The 22,784-nt window shown below is 40.6% G+C and overlaps 1 protein-coding gene across 1 annotated transcript; it reads left to right on the forward strand.

Moving 5' to 3' along the window:
- Positions 1-1,372: 1,372 nt before the first annotated feature.
- SPMIP4 (sperm microtubule inner protein 4) lies at positions 1,373-21,594 on the forward strand. Its single transcript, XM_065830484.1, has 9 exons — positions 1,373-1,506; positions 6,279-6,455; positions 8,481-8,549; positions 14,182-14,211; positions 15,331-15,515; positions 17,264-17,354; positions 18,700-18,800; positions 19,016-19,107; positions 21,184-21,594. The coding sequence occupies exons 1-9, from the start codon at positions 1,373-1,375 to the stop codon at positions 21,592-21,594; spliced, it is 1,290 nt and encodes a 429-aa protein (XP_065686556.1).
- The last annotated feature ends 1,190 nt before the right edge of the window (positions 21,595-22,784 follow it).

Consider the following 22,784-nt stretch of genomic DNA (forward strand, 5'->3'; position numbering starts at 1 on the left):
TCTTTTCTTACAATACACATAGCCCAAACCCTGAGACATCCTAGAAGAATAACAAGATATTTCAAATATTTTTAAACTAGTTCCTTATTTTAATAAGGCGAAGCAAAATGTTTTGCATTTCACTGACATGTGCCTGAGAAGAAGAGGGTTAGATCAAAATACTCTTTTTGTCAAACCTTTGCCAAAGCGAGGATAGTGAATGTGTATGATGAATCCATATTGCTCCTTTCTCCTTGAGACTCTCCTCAGACTCCTCTTGCCATTCTAAGATCCACATCCAAAAGCTAGCAGACCATTAAGTGCAGAGCAATGCAGAAATACCTTAAAGTTACAACTCGAAACGCAAGGAGGTAAAATAAAGGCCTCTCAGCCTTCTCCATGTGATAAACCACTGGTTTTTAGTCAAAAGGAGCCTTGTCACAGCTTGTGGAGAGCAGAGCAAATTAAAATTGTACCTGTGAACTTCTACTAAAAGTTACACAACCCTACTGGGCTCATCATAGAGCAAATGGGCTTCTCAGGAAAACTGGGGATTCTCCCAGAAGCAGCAGAGCACAGATGCAGAGAATGCTGTGCTGCCTCTTGGTGGAGGGGAAGAAGCAGCAGTGCTTCTTCACATATTAATACTTCATCTAAGAAGTTGCTGGCGGTTTTTGAGAGAAGACCCTTGATGCTGTGAACCAGAGCTTCACTGGGTAGAAAGTACAAGTCCTGGTACTTTTTTCTCACACAACAGAGCAGCTCAGAGCAGAGGGAACTTGTTCTGATATAAATGCCTGCATGGCATTCTAGAGAACAGAATGTTTTATGCTGAACTAACACAGCACCTTTCATCAAAATGAGCTAACCAACCAGTGCTCAAATACAACTTCACTCAAGAAAAGAGGACTACAGCACTTGCCCTCAGCACAGAGGTAGAAGACAAAAATCATGGCAATTAAGGGAAAAAAAAATATATTAAAAGTATCAGGGATTTAACTCCATCCTTTTTAGAGTGGGACTGGAACTTTACAGTGAATCCAGCTTCACCAAGCGTGACTTTCACAAGCAAGACTTTCTGAGGACAAGTCCAAACTTCTCCTCCCATTACCTGAAAGTTTATTTCTAGCTTATGTTCAACAGTAACACAAAGTAACAGTATCACACCTTATTATTCTGCCTCCTTTTTTCCGTTTGTTTGTTTGTTTTATTTTGTAACCTGTTACAAATAATCAGTAGCAGTAGCAAAAGCAACCATTGTTTCCTGTTGACACTTGCCAGAATTAGGTGGAACTCATCTATATTTTCTCCTTAGCATCCAGATGCACTAACAAAACCTTTGATATTTGGTATTTCATGCTTGCATCTTCCCCTAGAAGCACAAATATAAACCATGATGCTGCTACATGACCAGCCCCACTACCACAGAGAAACTGAGGGAACTGAAATCTTATCAAGAACCTACGAGTCCAATGAGGTACTAACCCCACTTCAAATTCCTTCTCGTCCAACTGTCTCACAAGACAGGTAAGAACACAACTTGTAAAGGTTTAATGATTCCGTTAAAAGGATTTGATATGCATTTGCTGTTACCAAAAGTATTTTCTAACAGTTACTTTTTTCTGGCATGACACAATTTTTTCTTTTTGTTTTAATGAAACAAAACATTTTCTGCTTTGTACGACTGTCAGTTCCCTGGGAAATATGTTGATTGAAGCTGAAAAGAGAACTGCTAAAATATGTCATACTGTGCCTTTAGGTTTCAAAATCTGTTGAAACAGTTTTTGTAAAGAATAAAAATAACAAGTATATTGTACTTCTAACTTGGAAAAATTAGCGTATTTCACAAACTGATCACGAACATTTCTCATATTATTCTTTGATCTGCTCCTGGTTTGAACTGTTTTTCCCTAGATTACAGGTTGACCTAGAAATATGGAGATAAACTTTAAAATTTAAATTTAAAATTATGGGAAGCCTGCATTTTGCTTTCATAGCCATCAATGTGTAATCAGGAAGTTTCACGAATCGAAGTATTTTTACTGTATTTTACAGGCCCTAATTGTACTGTTATCTAAGGCACAGGATACAGCAGAATTCCTGTAGTTTTTAAAGTTCTGGAAAGCTGAACCTTCATGATTCTCAGTACCCCTTACAAAACTTTTTGGATCTAAATTTCTCTTTTTTACATCCATAACAGATTCCAGAGTTAGCCTCAAGTACTACAGTATTCTTTCACGTGAGATTTTCTCTCTTTTGTTAGGAAAATCAACTCTTAGTTTTTCATCTTACTGATAGCCTTCCAGTTTACTACTACTGCTAACTTCTTCCAATATTTGTAACATCTCATTTCCAACATCAGTCAGAGTATTTTGATATTATTGGATTATCACACTTGTCAAAGTGTGTCTTGATGCTTCCCACTTACGTATCTTCCCTGAGGCAAGTTTTTGTTCTGTTCCTCGTATTACAGGAATTTGGGTGAATCTCCATCTGAACCATTTTAACTATTGACAGACTTGAAAGTTTACTGAATGACAGGCCTTAGCTAAATTTTAGTGAATGTACAGGAAAGATTCATGTTGACTACACAAAAAGCAAAAGGATCTGAACACACCAGCAAAACATCTTTCAGATGACAGCTATTTCAGACCCAACTCCGAAACACAAAAAAGAAACAAACATGGCCAGGTTGTAACATTTCTTTCCTCTGTGAATGGAAAAAGCCTGCATGGTAAAACAGGCAATAAGCCATGTAAAACACACACATGAACTCACCAATTTATAACTGAAAAGAGGGTGGCTGCATGTTTTACAATATCATGCATGTTTTACAATATCATGCATGTTTTTAGAATGGTGCATTTTTTCCTAAGTCACATAATTACAGGCAAATAAATAGAACATAGCTGTTCTCAGCTTTTAAAGATAATGTGTCCATGAATTTTATTAAATTATCATCATGGAGTAGAGTATTTGTTACCAATATTTGCACAGATAAACAGTGCCCCTGAATAACCAGAGGCATATATGTGTATTTGTATAAGGCTAGGTTCTATATATACAAAGAAGGTACTCCAAGGATTTTACCCTATGATCAGATAGTCAGATTCAGCATTGATATACTAAGATGATGTATATCGTTATTTATATGTTTATTTGGCAAGAGTTAATTTTTAAAAAGTTCAGCTATTCCCACCCCCCAAAAAAAATTCACTGAATTCCAATATCAGTGTGTTGCTCAGTGACTATGTCTATGTTGGCAAGTATTATAGACTACAGGAGAAAATAAGCAGAGTAAAACAGTTGGTGCTGAGAATCTGAGGTCCAGAAAAAAAAAAAAAAAAGCATCTCAGGTGTTCTTTACTTCGGATTACCTCTAACGTGACTCCAGCAACTGAGGCTCCAATTGTGCCTGCAGTGCTCTTCTGGTGCATTCCTGGAGCACATCTTCCCATTAATTTCATCCAGAAGGAACTCAGTTCATGTACTCCAAGAACAAGGCACTGCAAAATAGAGACCATTGGGAGATTCATGTTAAAAGTGCATTCCTGATCCAAATTAAAATGACAGTGTGAATACACCCTATCTCTATGTGAACCCATAGAGATGCAGGTCCTAATCCTGTCCCTCTAAGAACTTTCTTTCCGCAGACTGTCTGGAAGCTGTTGACAATGCATCCCCTCAGATGTGTCGGCTTTGTGCACTGATGAGATCAGTTACTGGAGCCCCTCACAAGCTCAGACTGTAAAATACTGATTTCATACACTCTGGTTTGAGCTCCCCACAACAAAACAAATTTGAAGGAGAAAACGTAACTTTTTAAAAATAAAGGAGACATTAGCAAACTAATGTTCTGATCCCAAAAGGTTAGCACTACGTTGTTTTTTTTTCTGTCAGAACAAAAAAGCCAGAAAGCTGGAAGTTGGCTGTCAGAATTTAGAACAAACCTACAAATATGGAAGTTAGAAATGGTAACAGTCTCTATTAAATCATTGACTATTAAGGGTTGTTCATGATACACTCTTTAAAACGTTGTTCAGCCTGGCCCTCATTTCATCTTCTCTGGTCAGAGACACTTTTTTGTGAGTCCTTGAGATCTTCAGCATCACTGGATCAATATCAGCTATAAATGTTTCATTGTGGGAAGGAGACTTAGAAACATTTTAATCTTAACAAAGTCCTGTTTGAGATGAATGAATAATCAAACCTTTGTGTGCACTGCTTCTCTTTATGTCTAAGGTAAAGTGGTTGTTCTGCAACTTAATAACCTACAGATAGCCATCAGGAATGATTTCTTAATGTTTTCAGTGAGAGTTGGCTTTCTGTTAATCTGTGGCACATCAGATTCTTATTTTGGTTCATCATACAAGACATATTGGCCTTTGCACCCTGGTAAAATGGATAAAGGAACAGCATCAGGCAGCAGCAGAGTAGCACTGAGCCGCACGTAAGGAGCTCCAGGGTAGGAGGGCACCACACTGCTGAGAAACCGAGATAACAAAACACAACACAGCAGCACTGTCTATGTGTTGTAGCTCATGATCTCTCCCACAGATTTCCCTAAGACCTGTTTAGGTATCTAGGACTCTGCCACAGTTTGTACCCTGAGAAGTTTTTGTAGCCATTTATTTTTTCTTCCTTGAAAACCTATAGTCGAAACAAAGGTCAGGATTGTAATGCTCGTGGAAAGCTCATAGCCACATAATAACAAACCTGCTTTCCCTCACATTTTAGGAGATGTGGGCTCAGTGATGTTATTCTACCTTTGAATCAATATAAGACTAAGTCAGAATTAGGGGAACCTTACACCTGAAAAACACTGTAAGCCTGAATCCAGATAATAACTGCAGAGTGGCACTTTTTTCCCGTATAGCTTAATAGAAAGCACCCTTTCCCTCTGCTTCCAAAGCAGTGATCAACACTAGCAAAGTTTAATGACATCTCTGCTTAAACAAGGATTCCCTCAGCTGACACACTTCGCTCCATCAGGAAACCTAGAGTAGCACCACGCTTTGAAGCACAGGGCAGAGAAACCCAAGTTAATCAGGAGCGAGTTGGTGCATCTACATGATTGACCACTGTTGGGAGAGCAGCACAGTGGCTGCACTGCAGTCACAAAGGCACTGCTGCTGCTCTGCAGCCACATTCACTGCTTCACTCTTCCATAAAGAAACAGCCAATAACAGAAAAAAAGGTGGTAGTACAGATGAGGTCTAGCTAAAGCAAGAATCAGGGCCAACTAATGATGCAAGGGCTGACAACAAACACAGACATGGCTGCTGGTTCCCAAGCCATTCACCTAAACATCACTCTCTCTGGTTTCATATGAATGAAGACAGCACATCAGTAAAACATTTGAAAGGTGACCATCCCCATCACATATGACATCAGTTCATTACTTCCTTGATAAGGTTTTCAGAAAATCCTGGACAAATAAGTCAAATTTAAATCACTCACTTTGGCTCTCATAAAATATCTCAAGTTGGAAGGGACCCAAAAGGACCATTGAGTCCAAAATCCCTGCTCCTTGCAGAATTTCTCTCCTTTAGAAGATGGTTGGCTGTGCATGTGTTCTCCTGCCTGGAAAACTGCTGCCACCCAAAAGAAAAGGAAGCTTTCATTTTTCTGAGAGTTCAGTGTCCATCTTTACCACACTGTGAACCAAAACTATGTGAGGTGAACATACACCTAAACACACCAAACTGCTTGATTTCCAATGACACAGATGTATGGAAATGTACTGTATATCCTCAGGCACTAGCACATCCATGTGAAGTGCCTGACACAACTTGCATTCAGTGTGAACTACAGCTACTAAACAGCAACACCTATCACTCCTCTCTAGGGATGGAGAGGGGAGGTTTTCAGAGGCACAAATAATAAATTCTGAAATCAGTGCGAATTAGATGCTAAAGCTTTCATCTGTGCCGTTGCATATATCCACTGTCCATATGCCACTTAGGTAGTACTGAAGGGACAGTGCAGGTATCTATGTGCTGGCAGCTGAGACACAATTACACTGTAAGATGTACACGCTGCATGTATCTATCCTCTTCTTTCTTCCTCTCACTGATCAAAACATAATGGACTTGATTCAGCCTTCATTAAACAACTACCAATCACCGTTGTACTTAGTTCTCCTAGTGCCAGTTCATCATAATAGCATTACCCAGAACAAGGCTGAGTAACTCAGAGCCAAGAAAATAAATGCAAGTTGTCATTATTTAAAAGATTTCAAGTAACCATCACTGTTGCTGCCATTAAAGGACATTTGCATTTTTTTTTTTTTCTTTCAGATACACAGAGTTCAGGAAATCCTTTCACTGCTGCGAGCTTCCCTGTGGAGCTGAAAGGGAGCATGAAGGAATTACACTGCCTGCGCTGCCAGAAGACCACAGGGCAAAGGACAAGTCTCCTTGTACATTCGTCAAAAGACATCAACATTATGGTAGTGGTGTATTCCCTTGGCCAAGGTAGGTTAGACATTTACTCCTCACAGTCAAAATGTTTATGTGAAGTGTTTTTAAAATGAATACCAACAGACAGAATACCAACTGGTTAGATAGCAACATAGACTGAGATGTGCAAATATCTGCATTCCAAAAGTGGGCAATCTAAGCTTCTGCTCTTTTCACAACGCTCTAAATATGAATGTGGGAATATACTGGTACCCACAAATCTCAGTGTTTTGCTGAAACACTTTAAGTTCCAAATTTCTTTTTTTCCCCCCGTCATTTGATAATTATTTACTGTTGGTTGCTGTCCCAAACACCCTTCCTGATTTTAAAAATGTCACTACTGGCCTAATTTACAGCATCAACAAATCCTATAGGCATAAACATGAAAAATCAGTGCTCAGCTTTTTCTCCTGGCCTCTTACCACAACCGATTTTTTCTTCTGAATACTGAATATAGTGGTATTTGTGCTACTTCCACTGAATCTAGTTCCAAAACTTCTTGTTCATCATGACAGCATTAGTAAAAAAAAAAAAAAAGAAAAAAGAAAAAACCCTTTGAAGGCAGAATCATCCTTTTTTATTTGCTTAATACTACTTTTTCCTATCTCTTCCTTGCCAACATTAAAAAAACAGTAGCAAGTAATAGCCAGAGGACCTTACCAGCCTGGGGAGAACATGTTGCTGTTTAGGGTTAACTTGGAGAAGTTCAAAGATAGCCTTCAGCCCTGCAAGCTTCCTTGGAGAACAGGAATGGAAGATGCAGACTAGGCATCTGCATGGCTGTCCAATGGTTAAACATGACTCAAAGGCTGGAAACATGCATTCCTGTCCTTGCTCTCCTCTGCATTACACAAACTAGCCTCTTTGTACAATGATTATCGAATCATAGAATATCTCAAGTTGGAAGGGTCCCATAAGGATGATCAAGTCCAACTCCCTGCTCTTCATTGCTGACTAAGTGTTATCTGGATGATCCTTAAACTCTGACAGCCTTGGTGCCATGGCCACTTGCTGGGGAGCCTGTTCCAGTGGCTGACCACCCTCCCAGTGGAGAACCTTTTCCTAATGTCTGACCTGAGCTTCCCCTGATGCAGCTTCATCTCATTTCCTTGTGTCCTATTGCTGATCACCAGAGAGAGGAGATCAGCACCTGCCTCTCCACTGTTCCCCTTGAAGAAGCTGTAGGATTCAATGAGGTCATCCCTCAGCCTTCTCTTCTCCAAGCTGAACAAGCCAAGTGACCTCAGCTGCTTCTCGTAAGTCTTGCCCTTGAGACCTTTCACCAGCTTGGTCATTCTCCTCTGGACGCACTTGGGTAGTTTAATGTCCTTATATTGATGTGCCCGAAAGTGCACATGGTACTCAAGATGGGGCTCCATCAGTTCAGAATGGGACAGTCCCCTCCCTTGACCAGCTGTGCTGTGCTTGGTGCACCCCAGGACACAGCTGGCCCTTTTGGCTGCCAGGGCACACTGTACCCCAGATTTCTTTCTGCAAGACTGCTATTCAGACTTTCATCCCCCAACTTGTACATATAACCAGGATTGCTTTTAAATTCAAAGATGGGTATGGTGCTGTCTTCTGTTCAGATTTTTTTCAGTGAAAAGAACCACGCATTTTGGCTGGATTCTGGAAGCTCTTTGGCATCAGAATAAGCTGAACGTGATCCCCAAAATGTAGGAATAACTTAACTCCTTACAGGATCAAAGGTTGGCACCTGCCCCCATTCAGCGCATTCCCACAGCACTGAGTGTTAGGGGTGTGTGGTGAGGGGCTGTAAGGGCCAGGCGTTCACAGGGGGAAATGCTCAGCATTCCCAGGAACTTTAGATTCAGGCAGGGGTGCTCAGCACCTCTCCAAATCCAGCCCTGCAGGACCTAAAATTTTGAAGCCCAGGACAGATTTCCACACTGGCAGCATCTAGGAGTTTTGATATTAATTTTTATCTGAGAAATCAAGACAAAACCATAGCCAATTATTGGGATGTTTATAAGCAAATAGAACATAAGCTTTATATACTTATGCTTTCTCTTTGCACAGGAGCCTTCCCACTGACCAATACTATGTCACCCAGCTGAAAAAAAGTGATATGCGGATGAATGATGAACTGTAAGTTTAAACAGTGCATTAACCAGATTGTGAATTTAGTGCATATAACAGCAAACTGAATATTCATTCCACTCTGGTGATATTATTCACATACGATATGAAGTGCAGATATGATATGAAATCTGAAGGGCCATGTCCTGTAAAAAGGGATTAGCTAGTAGCAAAGGAGAGCAAACACAGTTGGGAAGGAAACTCAGAATATGGCATTGTACCCCTTCAGTTTAGTATCTCCCAACAACAGTCTCTCAGTTTGCTTTACAGGCTGCACATATTTATCAACTTCCAATACTAAAAAATATTAGTCTTTCTACTAGTTAGAATCCACATTACACTCAAGTAACTAAAGGAACCATGACACCACATGTATTTTAGTCCATTTTGCTAGTATATATTTTTGGAGGAGGATTGGCAAGGATTATTTTCCTCACCGCTACTCTTCAAGACATGTCAGATTGAGTGAATTTGGATGCTACTGGAGTTTTGCAATCCAACATTTTGCCACTTGATGGCACCAGCAAAACGCTTAAATCTGACCAAACTGCTGAGATTTTAGATTAAGATAATTTAAAGTGTAAATGTAAATTCTTCAAAAGCAGAGGAAAGAACATGTTACACCCCTCATATTAGCACTGATAACTACAGCATATTAGAAACCTGAGAATAATTCTGTGATGATTTCTCAGTTATCTTTATAGGGCCATGAGACACATTGTTTGACTCCACCACTCTTCCTTTAGCCTCCCTGCATGTAAGGTACCCACTCCCCACTTTGTGTAAACTCAGACACTGGAGCAAAGCAGGAGAGCTAATTGCAAACAGGCCACAGAAGCTACACGAGGAAACCTGCAACCCTGCTCTTTGCAATCCACTGCTCTTTGCAGGCTTCTCTATTGCCCCATTATAGCATGCTGCACAAGCAGGAGTGTGGTTACCTACAACAGTGCACAAGCCAAAATTCCTTTCTACTGGGACAGCTTATGGCCTTTGACCAGCAATGCACATTAGAGGCGTTGGCTGTGCTGCTTCTGCAGAATTTGATTACAAGCTACGAGGAAGTAGCAAGTTTCCCCGCAAGTTTCTTCCTGCAAGTTTCCTAATCACTAAGTGACAAGAACTGGCCCGTAAAATAATGGAGCACTTTTTAAAGTTGTTTTAAAGCCAACATTCATGTAAAGTGGGCACTCCCATGTTGCACAGTCAAGCTGGGTGGTTCTTTTATTACCTAATCCATCCTCAAGAAAATTTCATTGACTGCCATGGAATGATGCTGGGCAACAATTTGATCCACCGTGACTGGCTAGTCAGGTAAGCATCCTGTTGTGTGACATTTATAGCGATATCCCTGAAACAGCAGAAAAACTGACAGATTGTGGAGTAAAATTTAAAACTGCCCTCTGCGTGGGGTAGGAGTCCTGTTGTGCTTTCAGTAACTCCTAGGCTGGCCAACCTCAAATGCTTCTTAGTGAAGGATGCTCTGGGACGCACTCACTTCGCAGCAAGAGCGTTCCTTGTCCCAGCTCGTCACCAGAATAGATCATCCACGTGCACAGGCTGAGGCACAGATTACAGCACCTTTCTGGGGATTTGCTTCCTTAAAAGGAAGCAACCAGGGACTGCTTGGACTCTATGCCCTTGTGCAAGCTAAATAAGGAGGAATGAGGTTTTACACAAAAGCAGATCAAACTCTGGCCCTGTACATACTGAAAAGTACACAAACTTGGACTCTGAATATTTGATCAACAGCACATTGACGTACTTTCTCCATTATTTTGCACCAACATCTTAACCTGCAACATGCTGTGAAACACACACACACAAAAAATCTTCCACATTCACTGCCCAAGGTCTTTCAGAGCAAATATTCTTCTTGCTGTCAGAGGCTATTAAGCAGTGACAGCCTTATGGAACCTTTCCTGAAAAATACTCTCCAAGTGGTGCTCTGCAGGCCTACCTGGGAGCCATTAACACTCAGTTTATTTACCTTATAGCCTGTGAGGGCTTCTTTGAGCCATTACTGTCTTTTGTGGGAAATGAATTACCAGGCATTTGCAATAACTCTGTACACTTTCATGGAACAACTATGCCTTTGTCTTAAGTAAGCACACTTCATATCCTTGTGCAGTTTTTCACTAAAATGAACCACTGGATTTCTGCAGATGTGCATTTGTAAGTGCATTAGCAGTGGGACACATACATATGCCCTCCCAGTCAAATGTACTGGAGAGAAGTAGCTGCCTCTTCCCATCTAGAGGTATAATGAGTCCTCAAGTTCACACCAAACAAGACTGCAAAAATCCTGAAGGGCCTTGAAAAACACTCTTCGGCCACTGCCAGCAACCCTAGTTATACATACACACATGCACTACATCAGGTTGGAGCATTTGCAGCCATCTTTCCAAAGACAAGTAACACCAATGAGGTTTCTGGTGAGTTCAGTGACATCACTGAATGAATCAAAACTGGCTTGTTTGTTTGTTTGTTTGTTTTCCATGGGTGTTTTTATCTGCTTTCACCGTTTATCATGCCACAGCCCACTTCCATTCCTCTGGCTGTCCCCCAGTTCCTGACCAAGCAGGTTTTGAGGTTAGGCAAGAGAAGTGATTGTCTCCCTTTGAAAGAATAAAGGGCTGCAGAGAACGTGAATTTGCTACCATGAAACAGTCTATTCTCCAATCATAATTTCTTTCCTGTTAAAACTGGCAGGAGTGATACATCTTATTCTCTTCATAATTTACTGAGTTGGTGGTAAATTAACAAGAAAGAGCAACAAAAAGTTCTCTGGCCACGTCTAGAAAAGAAGCTGAAAGTCATGAGGCTCCCCACGCTGCATCACCCTCAGGCCAATGCCACATGTGAGAGAAGAAACAGCTCTTCAGAGGCTCCTACCATGTGCCAGGGAGTAGAAAAATAGTGGGAAGCGGGAGCTCCTCCTGAAGGTCATACAGGTTCTTTTATTACCATCACTGAAAAAGTGTCTCTGCACCCAGTGCTTGGCACTATGTCAGGCAGGGAGCTGCAGAGCTACCACAGATGAAGCCAGTGTTTCCATATGGATACTCTCTCACACATGAAACTTGGTTTATGCTTCTTTTATCCAAAAGTGTTTGACAAGTGGTCACAGTGCACTCCTTGTTATGGAAATGGGATGATGTCTATCTGGACCACTACCTAGATTTGTTCTGGGCCTTTCCAAACCGGGAGCATAAGTCCCTCCAGCTTGAGTCTGACTTCTTTTCAACAGACTGATAGACTTCATATCCTCTGTGGACCAAACATAAAGGGGCAGACAACATAACACTGAGCAACTGTTTCTTGTGTGATACTGGTAGACTCCAGCAAAAATCTACTAGAACTCTGGCGAAAGCATCTCAGTGCTAAATTTGGAAAAGCTGCTATTCTTTTCTTCTCTTACAGCAAGAGCTCTACTTTTCTATAATCCATCCATTCTGGGTGGATTCAGGCTTGATTAACCCAGTTTGAGTTTTGAAAATCTAAGGAACACTCTAAACAACTGTCTACCTTTGAAAATGCAAAGCTTTGCTGGCTGTTACAACCTGAGCTCACAAAACTTCTCTAAATCATAGTAGAGTCATGAAAATGCATATTCATCCTTAGTTTATTGCTACCTTAAGTTTAGATGTTACCACGAAAAGTACTCTACAAAAGTACTTTAGTTCTGCCACGCCAGAGCACAAAGCAGACAGACTGGCCTTATTTTTGCACATTTGTGTCAGAAACATGTCCAATTAATGCAATGAAGAATGTAACAGTTCACATTGTAACACCTGAATCCACCCAGAATGGATGGATTATAGAAAAGTAGAGCTCTTGCTGTAACACAATGTGAATGGAAATGGAAACTGAAAATACTTCTTAGTGTTTATTTTCAATCCACATTGTGTTACAATTGTAATAAACACTAAGAACTATTTTCCTTCACATCTACAGCACCAGTAGACATACAGCACCAGTAGACATACAGCACCAGTTCTAACTGTAGAAATGGAAAACCAATGAGAAGTATCTGTGGAATAAACTTTTAAAGATTGCTGTTCTGTAAGCATGGTTATTTATGTAAAAGCTCTCCATTTTCAAGGCAGACACAAGGTTTCCATCAGAGTCCCAGGTCATTATAAAGGTAACAATACACAAATGGTTGCCAGAATCCAACACTTTGAGAAAGTCCTGTTATCTTTGTAGCATCATACATTAAAAGCAGATCTTTTGTTCAGCTCAATTGAGGCATGAGTTATGCTATCAGGGTAACTTGTGAGATATCACACCTCATGTTGACCGCCCTTGAGTCCCATGGCATCACAGCACAGATTTTGCAATGAAATGCATGACTGCATGTTGTATCAGAACACGCAAAAAAAAATGATCAGGCACTTGAAGTTTATCTTCAAAACACCCATGCTAATCTGGAAAGAAAGAAACACAGGACTGTATTTAAATGCTCTGAGCAAGGGGGATATTTCATCTTTGCAACTGCGCAACACCTATTTTACGAAGATTATTTCAATGATGGAGTGGCCAAGTTGCAGCGCCTGAGTCACAGGTGACGTGACCAGAGCGTGGGTGCAGCTCCCCTGTCACGGCTGTGTCACCAACCAGGCTGCTGAGCAATCCCAGCTGTGGGAGGAACTGCTCAGTCTGAAATTATGGAGTCCGCATGGGGCCCATTAACATCCCTCACAGCTCTGTCCTCGAACCGAGCAAGGGGAGGACCTCTGAGAAATTATCGGCATCTCCTGCTTGGGAATGAATCTGGGACATCCCTCTCTTCATTGAGAAAAACAAGCGGTTTGGGCAATATGGAGATTTTGGTGTACGGCTTGTAGAATCGAGAAACTTTGTGCGATCACTGTACAAATAATAAAGCTTAAAAAAAGACTATCATTAGACAACCTCTCCTACCCATACACAGTAAAGACCCTTTCAAGCAAGACCTGGTAACTAAGCCTTCCTCACAAAATACATCAGATTTCAGAGCTCCAGGTGAACCACTCATTGTCTTTCAGACATTTTAATTTTTTTTCATTATACCACAAAGAACCATTACATAAATTAATCAATTTTTTAGCCTTAGACATTCATCTGACTTGGTGCAATTGCCGAGAGACTCTTAGCTAGCCTCAGTGACTAAATTCTTGCCCTTTAAAGTTAGTGTTTTCTTCTGATCCCATTTTTAAAATTTACTTGAAGCACAAAATAAGTCTCCATGGTAAACTATAAATAATTTATAAGCATGGAATGAATAAGTATTTTCTCTGCAAGCAGAAACAGGATATGTTTTCTGGTTTGTATTACTGATAAAAAGATTAATTTTTACTAATAGCACATACCATTGTTAATTAATATAGAGCTTATTACACAAAAGTATAAGAGGAGAGATTTTTCCCTCACTCCTTTTAAAAAGCCAGTCTGTACATGACTTGTTCCTGGTGTCTCCTCAGTCTTTGCACTTGGCAACACAGTCATGTAATGAGCAGTATCAGTAATATTGCCTGCACTGCTTACATACAGATTTGTCCCTAGTGTATATTGATTGCACTGATTCAGATAAAATGCAGTGCAAATGAACATGGATCACTTCACGTAACTTATTTATTATTTTTCTTCCCTAATATAGGCTTCGTAAACCACCAGACAGTTCAGCTAAGTAAGTACATTTCACCTACGCTATATTTTATTTTTCCTTAATGAAATAAAAAGTGAGTTGTTCCTCTTACAGCTGTAACTGCACAGGGCAAGTTCCTTGGTAATAAGCAGCAGCAACACTAATAGGTAAAAAACTCTCTCGAATGAAGCATGTAATGAGAGGTTTAGGAGGTTAGCAGTGTTTGTCCAGCACATCCACTCTCCTAACAAATACTGATCTTGCTGACTTGCCTATGGGCTAATTTGGTTTTCTGGGCTGTGTTGTTCATGGCCTCTTTACCTCACGTGACTTAAAGTGTTTGGGAACATCTACCAAGCACAGCTAAGGGATCTAGAATATGTATAAAGCAGATTTATGAGACAGAAGCCTTAGAAAAGCCCAGCTTGGTAAGACATCTTTTTATGCCATCATGCATGGCCACAGGAATTGAATTAATTTGGCTCCTGTATAACAAGGTTGTGACTTTGGTCTATACAGCAATTGGAGAAAGGCATTTGCTCTCAGTAAGTTGTTCTATGCAGTTGTGGTAAAGTTCAGATATCTCTGAAATTTAGTCCATCTTTTTTAAACAGACTGTAGAATAAACCACTGCTTTCATCTTCCTCAGAAGATTTCAGGATTCCACTGATTTTAATAAGTTTTTTAATTATTCTATAATGAAAAAACAAAAGCTGAAATGAACAGCCATAGAACATGGAGACTCCATGAAATCCTGGTTCTCAGTATCCTCTAAACTCTCCAGTTTAGCTTTATCCTCCTTCCTCACAGAAACAAATGTATTTTTAGAGGTAAATATTGATTTCAAAAGCACAAACTCCGTTACTATTAATTGGAGCTGTGCAAGAATCAGAAGTCCACACTTTCCTCCCCTTAAGCCACATAAAAGTAAATGTGAATTCATATGACTGATTATGTAAAAAAGCTGCAAGGGAATCATCATGAGCTCTTTGCAGAGTGCAAGCAAGAGGGAATTAAAGAACTAAGATATTGCCTTTCTGATTTTCACATCTCTCTCACTTCTTGCAAAGTGTCATACTGAATGCTAAAACTCTATGAAACACAGTCAGAAAATTTTCCTTTTTTTCTGTCCTTCTTCCTGCCAACTCAAACAAACCCAAGACCACTGTGCCTGCCGTTTCCCAGCTCTCATCCCTTCCAGACACACATCTCTAGGTATGCCATGTTCCCAAACTTCAGATCACCTGAGGATCGAGACACTGGGGTCTATGCAAGCAGTCATCAGCCTTTCCATCCCAATATCCCTACCAAGCCTTTTGATGTGGTCATCCTGGGCAAGACCAGAGGTAAGACCACACTATTGGTTTACCATTTTTCTTGAAACTTACTTAGAAACACTACTGAAGTCATGACTCTTTTCTACTGAAGCTTCACAGAACTAGACTCTGAATATATAGGTGGTCAAGCTAAGTGTCTTGGCTTAAACTACAGCTCTATGTTCTGATAGTTTCAGTCTCAATGGAGGATACCTCAGCACTAAGAATTATGAATAAATTCACATGAACACCTTGTAGCCTCAGAAGCCAACAGAGCTCTAAACATAGCTGTTAATTCCCACAAAAGCAAGATGGATCATTTAGTCTATCTGATGCCTTCTGTCTGAAAAAATAATTCTTCATAGTCCAATAGAGCACAAGACAAAGGCAAAAAAATTCATAAGTGGTGTGAAAAACTAACAATTTTGGAGCCAAAGTCATGCCTGCCATATCTTTGCTGAGGACAACAGAGGTATCCCTGAAATAATGGCTGAATGATTTAAAGTATCTTCTCACTACACAGATGGTAGAACAAGGTCCAGGGAGAAAAAGCAACTATTCTTCTTCTTCCTTATGAAGACTGAGCTGATTCATTATTTACAGAACACCACATAAACCTTCATGGGGTGTTTGGTTTTAACCCCAGCAGTATTTTACCCTGAGAGTGTTTTACATAATATATCGGAGGAAAAGGGCATGAACTTTTTCCTCTAATTCTGCTTTTCCCTGGAGGCATTCTCATACACTGGGATTTTGACAGGTACTTTGTTTTGGAAGACTTTAAAGATGAACTGCATGAAGGAATGGGGAGTCCTTGGCAGCCACTGACCACGTAGGGTTACGGGGGATTTGGGACAGGAGAAAGCCAGCACCTCTGTGTACCACAGCAGCACCTGCTGGGAAGGGGTTGGCAATAACTGTGTGAAACAGAAGAGCATATACCTGCATGGATAAGAAGCTTTTCAGCATAGGAAAAGCTGATAGTGTTAAGTGGCAGGTCAATTTGCACTAATTAGCTGCCATTCCCAGTCATCGGCACAGTGCTGTAACAGTTATGTATATAGTTGGGTACACTAACCATTTTTAGTGGAGTATTTCTCCATCCAAACCCAAAATCTTTCCACAGAATACGCAATGCTAGGAGTAGTCATTGGTCAATTTAAGAAACACCAATCATGTGGAGATGGGCTTACAAAGCCTATTTTTATACAACAGGAAGATCATTAGAGGCCAAGACCTATTTCCAGCAAAGCTTTGCATGTTCAGAATTACTGGCTAAGGCTGTAGCTACCACAGGCACTCAGAAAATACTCTAACTTAATTTGCTGTTCCCTTCATACGTTTTGTCTTCTTCTGAGATCAGGACACTCCAGTTCTCAGTGACTGAAGGAGAAGTCTCTGGGTAAGTACAAATAACCCAGATCACACTCAGGTGACTTTTGCCAGTGGAAAGTTGTATTTAAAAGCTCTGTGCCTTTTCTACATCTCACCTTTACAAAACTCAGAGTAGATGTTATGCAGTTAGTGCTGACAGCATCGTTGTCAGGTAAATAGGGAAACTGAGGCAGAACCCTGCTGATCTTGTACCAAAAGAGTGAAACTGAGTTCTGCCTGCAGATCCACGAGGTCGATCTCCAAAGGCAGAAGAGACATTAGCAGCAGCTCACAGAAAGAACCTCTTTCACCAGCACAGATGTCTTCATAGTGTGCATACATCTCGAGCTTAAAATGAAGATCCATCTGTCATTATTAGAACATGTTATATATTTCCCCTATAGGTAATCCATATAGGCATGAAGTTGTCAGTATCCCTTCTGACTCCCAGAAGAAGGCTGTGCGCTGGCCAGGACAGCACGGATACTTCCAAGTATGTAGTTCATACAAAAAAGAGCAAAATGCCTTTTTTCATTAAACTTCTCTGTATCTCTTTCATGGGAGACATTTTCACACAGAGAGCTCCTGTGCTGTCCCAAGCACTGGCAGGCCATGAATTAGGCATCATGCATACAGAGTGAAAAGCTTTAGAAAGAGTTTTCAGCCACCTCCGCAATATACAGGATGTTTCTAAAAGATGGACCCAATTTGAAAGCAATAGGGATTTCAAATTGGGTCTATCTTCTTGAAGCACCCTGTATAAACAAGATCAGAATACAGCAGACTGTCCTGTGACCGGAGTCCGTTACGTACTAACTAGCTCTCACTGAACCTAGCCAAGCAGCTCTGGAGATAAGAATCAGCAGACTGTCCTGTGACTGGAGTCCGTTACGTACTAACTAGTTCTCACTGAACCTAGCCAAGCAGCTCTGGAGATAAGAATCAGAAGAAACAGCAGCAATAACAGCTGTTGACCACATGTTTGGGGGGGTGGGAGGGTGGGGCTTCATTCAGAAGCCCAGATTATGCTCTGCAGCCCTTCAGAGAAATGGTCTGGGCAGCAGTGAATCTTTGCTCCTCCTACCTCTCTGCAAGTCCTGACAAAACACTGACAGGCCAGTGACTCTATTTCCATGCCTCCAAGAAAACATTCTCTTTGTGGACAGTCTTTGACTCCAGCCTTGCCTTCCGCAGTGTAAGGAGGGAGACTGGGCTGGTCCATAAAACAGAAGAGTGAATCTGTTCATGAATGGTCATGTTTCTACTATTCTTTAGTTTGCTTAAACACTAGTTCTCTTCCCCAAGTGATGTAACCCAAAGTTTGATGGCAAATAAAAGTCATAAGTAAGAAAAAAATAGCAGTGAAAAAAGAAAGATGCAGCCTCTGTAGACACACAATCTTACAGAGGTGGCAAGGGAACAAAAGCGGCAGTCCATTTTAAGGCAGTCTATAAACGTAACTACAATATAAAGTTTATATAACATGTTATGTTCTGCCTAGGTGCGGCTACCATGGAGAACTTGATTCCAAGTTATTTGAATTGAGTTCAGCAAAATTATGTACCTGTTATATCTTCCACTTGAGTAGTAATGCTATACTGAAGACAATTTTCCATCACGTTTTTCCTTTTATTAGCACTTACCAAACAGATACTCAGGGGAGGGGAGGGTGACGCAACACCCGTTATTTCAAACCTTTAAAATAGTCTTTTCCATCCAGCACACATATCTGGTTTATGCCTTACTTATTTCTTCTCATCCTTCAGCTTCCTAAGTTTGCTAAAGAAAAGGGTCAAATATACTACCCAAAACCACCAAAGACAGTGGCCCCCAACTCCACTGTTAATGAGCTAGAACATAACTTTTCTGCAAGAACCACCAATATGCTACGGAACACTGAAAGGGCTCTGGGGATCACAACATACCGCCGGGACTTCACAGGTAAGCATTTTTTGTTAAATTAATTCACTTGGGATAACAATGAAAGACCACGAAGTGTTAGCTCCTGAAGTTCTCAAAGAAATTCAGGTTTTGTGATTTAGTAACAATAGCGACACAAACTGTAAATTATCTGAGTTTTTTTAGGGGTGCTGTGCATTAATTCTAATTTTCCTAACCAATAACAATGTGTGACAATAAAATACGTCTCCATTAAGGAAGAGGTCCTATGAATCCCCTTATCCTGGATAACTACTACTTGAAAGAAGTTGGCAGATTAACTGGAGAAGTAGGTGACGACGTGGAACTAGTAAGTACTGCATTTACTAAGCATCTCATGCTTCCACCACAGGTAATATTTGCAAGAATATTATTGGACTCATCAGGCATAATTAAGCCTTCCCTTTGATAATACTTAAGCAGAGGGCAAGGCTCGCTCTAAAACAGAGGCAAAAGTTCTGTATACTAAACCAGTCCTGACGCAGCTGGTTGACAGAACTTCTGTAATGGATTAATGACTTGTTCAGGGTTTGCAGACAGGAAAGTTATCTGCTTATTTTTATCTTATCATTTAAAGTTACCACTGACACATGAGAGCAATTCAAACAACCTTTTGCCTTGAGAAGTATGAGTAACAGTCTCCATAAAACTAATTGGCAGCTCTCATGTGAACAGTGCAGAGACTACAACACTGCATAGATGTTCAGCTGGTGTTAATCAGGACAACACCACTGAACTCACCAACTCACTGTCTTCACTGCACGTTGTGTATTTGATAAGTGGTCTAGTACCATTGCAGGCTCTTTCCTCCTTACTGACTATACCAGTTTAAGAGTTCAGCACAGTTTCCATGACTCATCCTCCTCCATTTACGTGATTTGCCTTTCTTCCTTAAGGGTGCATCAGTGACATTATCGGATGCTATTTTAATTCAAAGATTTACTCTAAAGAATGTATAAAACGATACTGGAAAACTCCATGTTTACTGTCTCCAGCAATTTTTATATTCTGTGTGGCCTGTAAAAAAGTTAAAAGATACTACTTGTATGAAATGCTACTATTCCAAACAAAGCATAATGTGGTATATAAGCACAGCAAAGCAAGTTGAGCTGCTTTTTGCTAATGCAACATTACCTGTGATGGCTTAAGCCACTCATTGATGCCTCCACATTGTTATGCAGAGTACGTACACACATCTAATTTATTTTAACTGACTAAGGAATTCTGCAGGTAAAAGAGAAGGAATAGATTCCTACTCACCCTGCCACAGCACTGCTGGCTTTACAGCACTTCCAAGTTCAAACTGCACAAGCATACAAGAAGTAGGGTGACTAAGTAAGATGCTGTCATTTTCATATAGTCCAAAAACAGCCCTGGATAAAAAGTCCCCAAATTGTCCTGCTCTTTTTCCTATTGGAATAAAATAAAATAAAATAAAATAAAATAAAATAAAATAAAATAAAATAAAATAAAATAAAATAAAATAAAATAAAATAAGTCCAGGTAAGGAAATCCACTTTGAAATGGCATTTGCAAGCTACTGATAATTTAATCCCTGCATCTGAAATGGAAAAGCTGCCCACCTTTTTCTCCAGTGTGATGAAGAAATAAATATTTCACTTCATGATGATCAACACTACAAAGAACAGTTTCAACAGCTGGCCTCTGGAAATGAAAATCCAAACCACCAGCTTGAATTAATTCAAACTGAGCAGTTTTATTGCCTTCTGGCTTCCAAAGCATGATTGGCAGAGGCATACCCTGGGCCATGCTGATTTATCTGAACACCATTATTTCACTTAAAACATACACACATTAAACATCAAACACTCAGAATGTCCAGCACAGTAGCTGCTGAAGTCCATTCTTTGGCTACAGGACTCAAATATACTTTATGTTTGAATAGTTCCTATACAATGTGGCTTTGTACCAGTATCTGAATCCTCAACAGTACAAATGATTAACACAGGGTAAAAGTATTCAAGCAGTGAGTCAAACTGTGGTTGAGGGAGCTAAAAGGCCACATCCCAGTGAGCATCCTCAGTCCCACTTGCAACAGTTCCTAAAAGAATTTAAAAACACAGCAATGCAAATCACTATTTATACCATCATATTGCTTAAGAGATCATAAATGGAAGACAGATGCTTATAGAAGAAAGAAGAGACCACAAGACATTTTTATCTTATGCATTGGGGTAGAGCAGAATATTTTCCTTTCCCAAACATAAAGACCAGCTCTAAGCTCACTAGGTGTCAAGGCAGTAACAAATATCTGGGCTGCTTCCCTTTGCCTGGGAAATCCCAACTGACCATTTCACTAGTTGTAGTCCCTGCTAAAATAAGAGACTTAGATGACAGTGTAAACCCTGCTCCTTCCTCCATATAGGAAGAAACATTTCTGTCTAGTCTCTCACAAACGAGACCTCTTGAAGGGCGCACTGCACGTCTGCTTCAAGGTCGACGTCCCCATGAATCAATTCTGCAAGAACAGCATTCCTGCAGTGTTCAGACGCCAGGAAGGCCTGAACTCAAATCCCTTCCAGAATCTGCATGTCAGTCTGCACGGAGACCAGAGAATGGGCCAAGAGAGACAGCACTGCCTGAATGCCTCCCCAGCTGGGAGGCTCCTCAGCGCCAGGCAGCACTGCTGGAGCTGCAGCATTCCTTCTCTAAGACAGCAGCGCACAAACGTCTTCACGATTCCATCAGAGAAGATACAAAAGACCTCACAGATAACATTACTGGGGGAAGAAGACACACATTCTACGGTTTCAATGCTTTTTATTTCTTTAACTGACATTTTGGTCCTTTAAAAACAGAGTAACAAATAAAAGTGTCTTAATACAAACTGTCTTTCCTTTCATAAAGAACCCAAACAAATTCAAACAGTAAAGAGAAGACCAGTGAGGGCAGCCCAGGGACATGTGCAGCCTATTTGAGAGACTAGAACAGCTTGTCTTTGTCTAAAGGCTGTGAAAACGAGACTTCTTGAGAAACATATTAGTGGAATAAACACCAGTTAGGGAAATAGCTGGTTCATTAAGGGCCAAATGGATTCACAAATGAGAGTTACAGTCTGACTGCGAATAAACTTAGGCTGGGCATCACAAAATGATTTTTAATGCTCACAGCAGGGAGGTTCAGGATTAGCTCTTCAATAGATGAGGAGAGAACCAGAAAAGATGCTATTTTAGAATGGACCTGACCAGTTTATAACAGGAGTTATGGCATGGTGGCCAGCAACAGCTGGGGATTGCAGCTGGTGACCCAACAAGGCCCTTTGCAGGCCCTCACAGGCACCAAGTTGCCAGGTCAAAAAGACCCTTTGCTGCTCTGCAGGGAGTCAAATTCCAATAGTGCCAGCACTGTCACACACACAGAGGGACAAACATGATGCCTGGGAGCTGCAGAGTCTCTTTGTGCACAGCAAATTCCCAAAGCCTCCAGTTGACCATGGCCTCTCCAAGCCTACATTCCTATGTCAGACCTATTGTGGCTTGTACTTTGGACTCTCCTCTCTCCCTTTTTACTCATTGTCTAAGACAGGAATGTTTAAGAGAACAGAAAAGGCCATAGAGACTGTACTTAAACTGCAGTGAAGACTGGCAGAAGGAGAATGGGATGTAGCATTCACTGCAGGTCTTTGAAGGAGCTTTAGAATGAAGCAGGTAAGCTGGAGAAAACACATAATCTCTTATTAGGGGTTAGCCCTAGATGGCTGCAAGTGGTCAATATAGTAGATATGGATTAATAGCGGGCATTAACTTCGTGGCTATAAAAATAGTTAAAAGAAAGATATAGGGACAGCTCTGCTGCTGTGTTGTGCTTAGTTGTTCAGGACTCCCGAAAAGTGTGAACAAAAACCAAACAAAAAAGTCCCCAAATGCAATATATTTAAACAGCTTACATCATTTTTTAAACCTTTTGAAAAGAAAGCAGCAAAGGAAACTTTAGTGGAAAGCTATCTCATGGATTAGCAACTGTCTT

This window comes from Patagioenas fasciata, chromosome 2 (assembly GCF_037038585.1).
Source record: "Patagioenas fasciata isolate bPatFas1 chromosome 2, bPatFas1.hap1, whole genome shotgun sequence".
In the NCBI taxonomy this organism is placed as follows: Eukaryota; Metazoa; Chordata; class Aves; order Columbiformes; family Columbidae; genus Patagioenas; species Patagioenas fasciata.

Coding starts and splice junctions, on each gene's coding strand:
- SPMIP4 (XM_065830484.1), top strand. CDS start 1,373: ATGATGCTGCTACATGACCAGCCCCACTACCACAGAGAAACTGAGGGA. Junction 6,456..8,480: donor GGTGTATTCCCTTGGCCAAG/GTAGGTTAGACA, acceptor CTCTTTGCACAG/GAGCCTTCCCACTGACCAAT. Junction 17,355..18,699: donor CAGCACGGATACTTCCAAGT/ATGTAGTTCATA, acceptor CCCCAACTCCAC/TGTTAATGAGCTAGAACATA.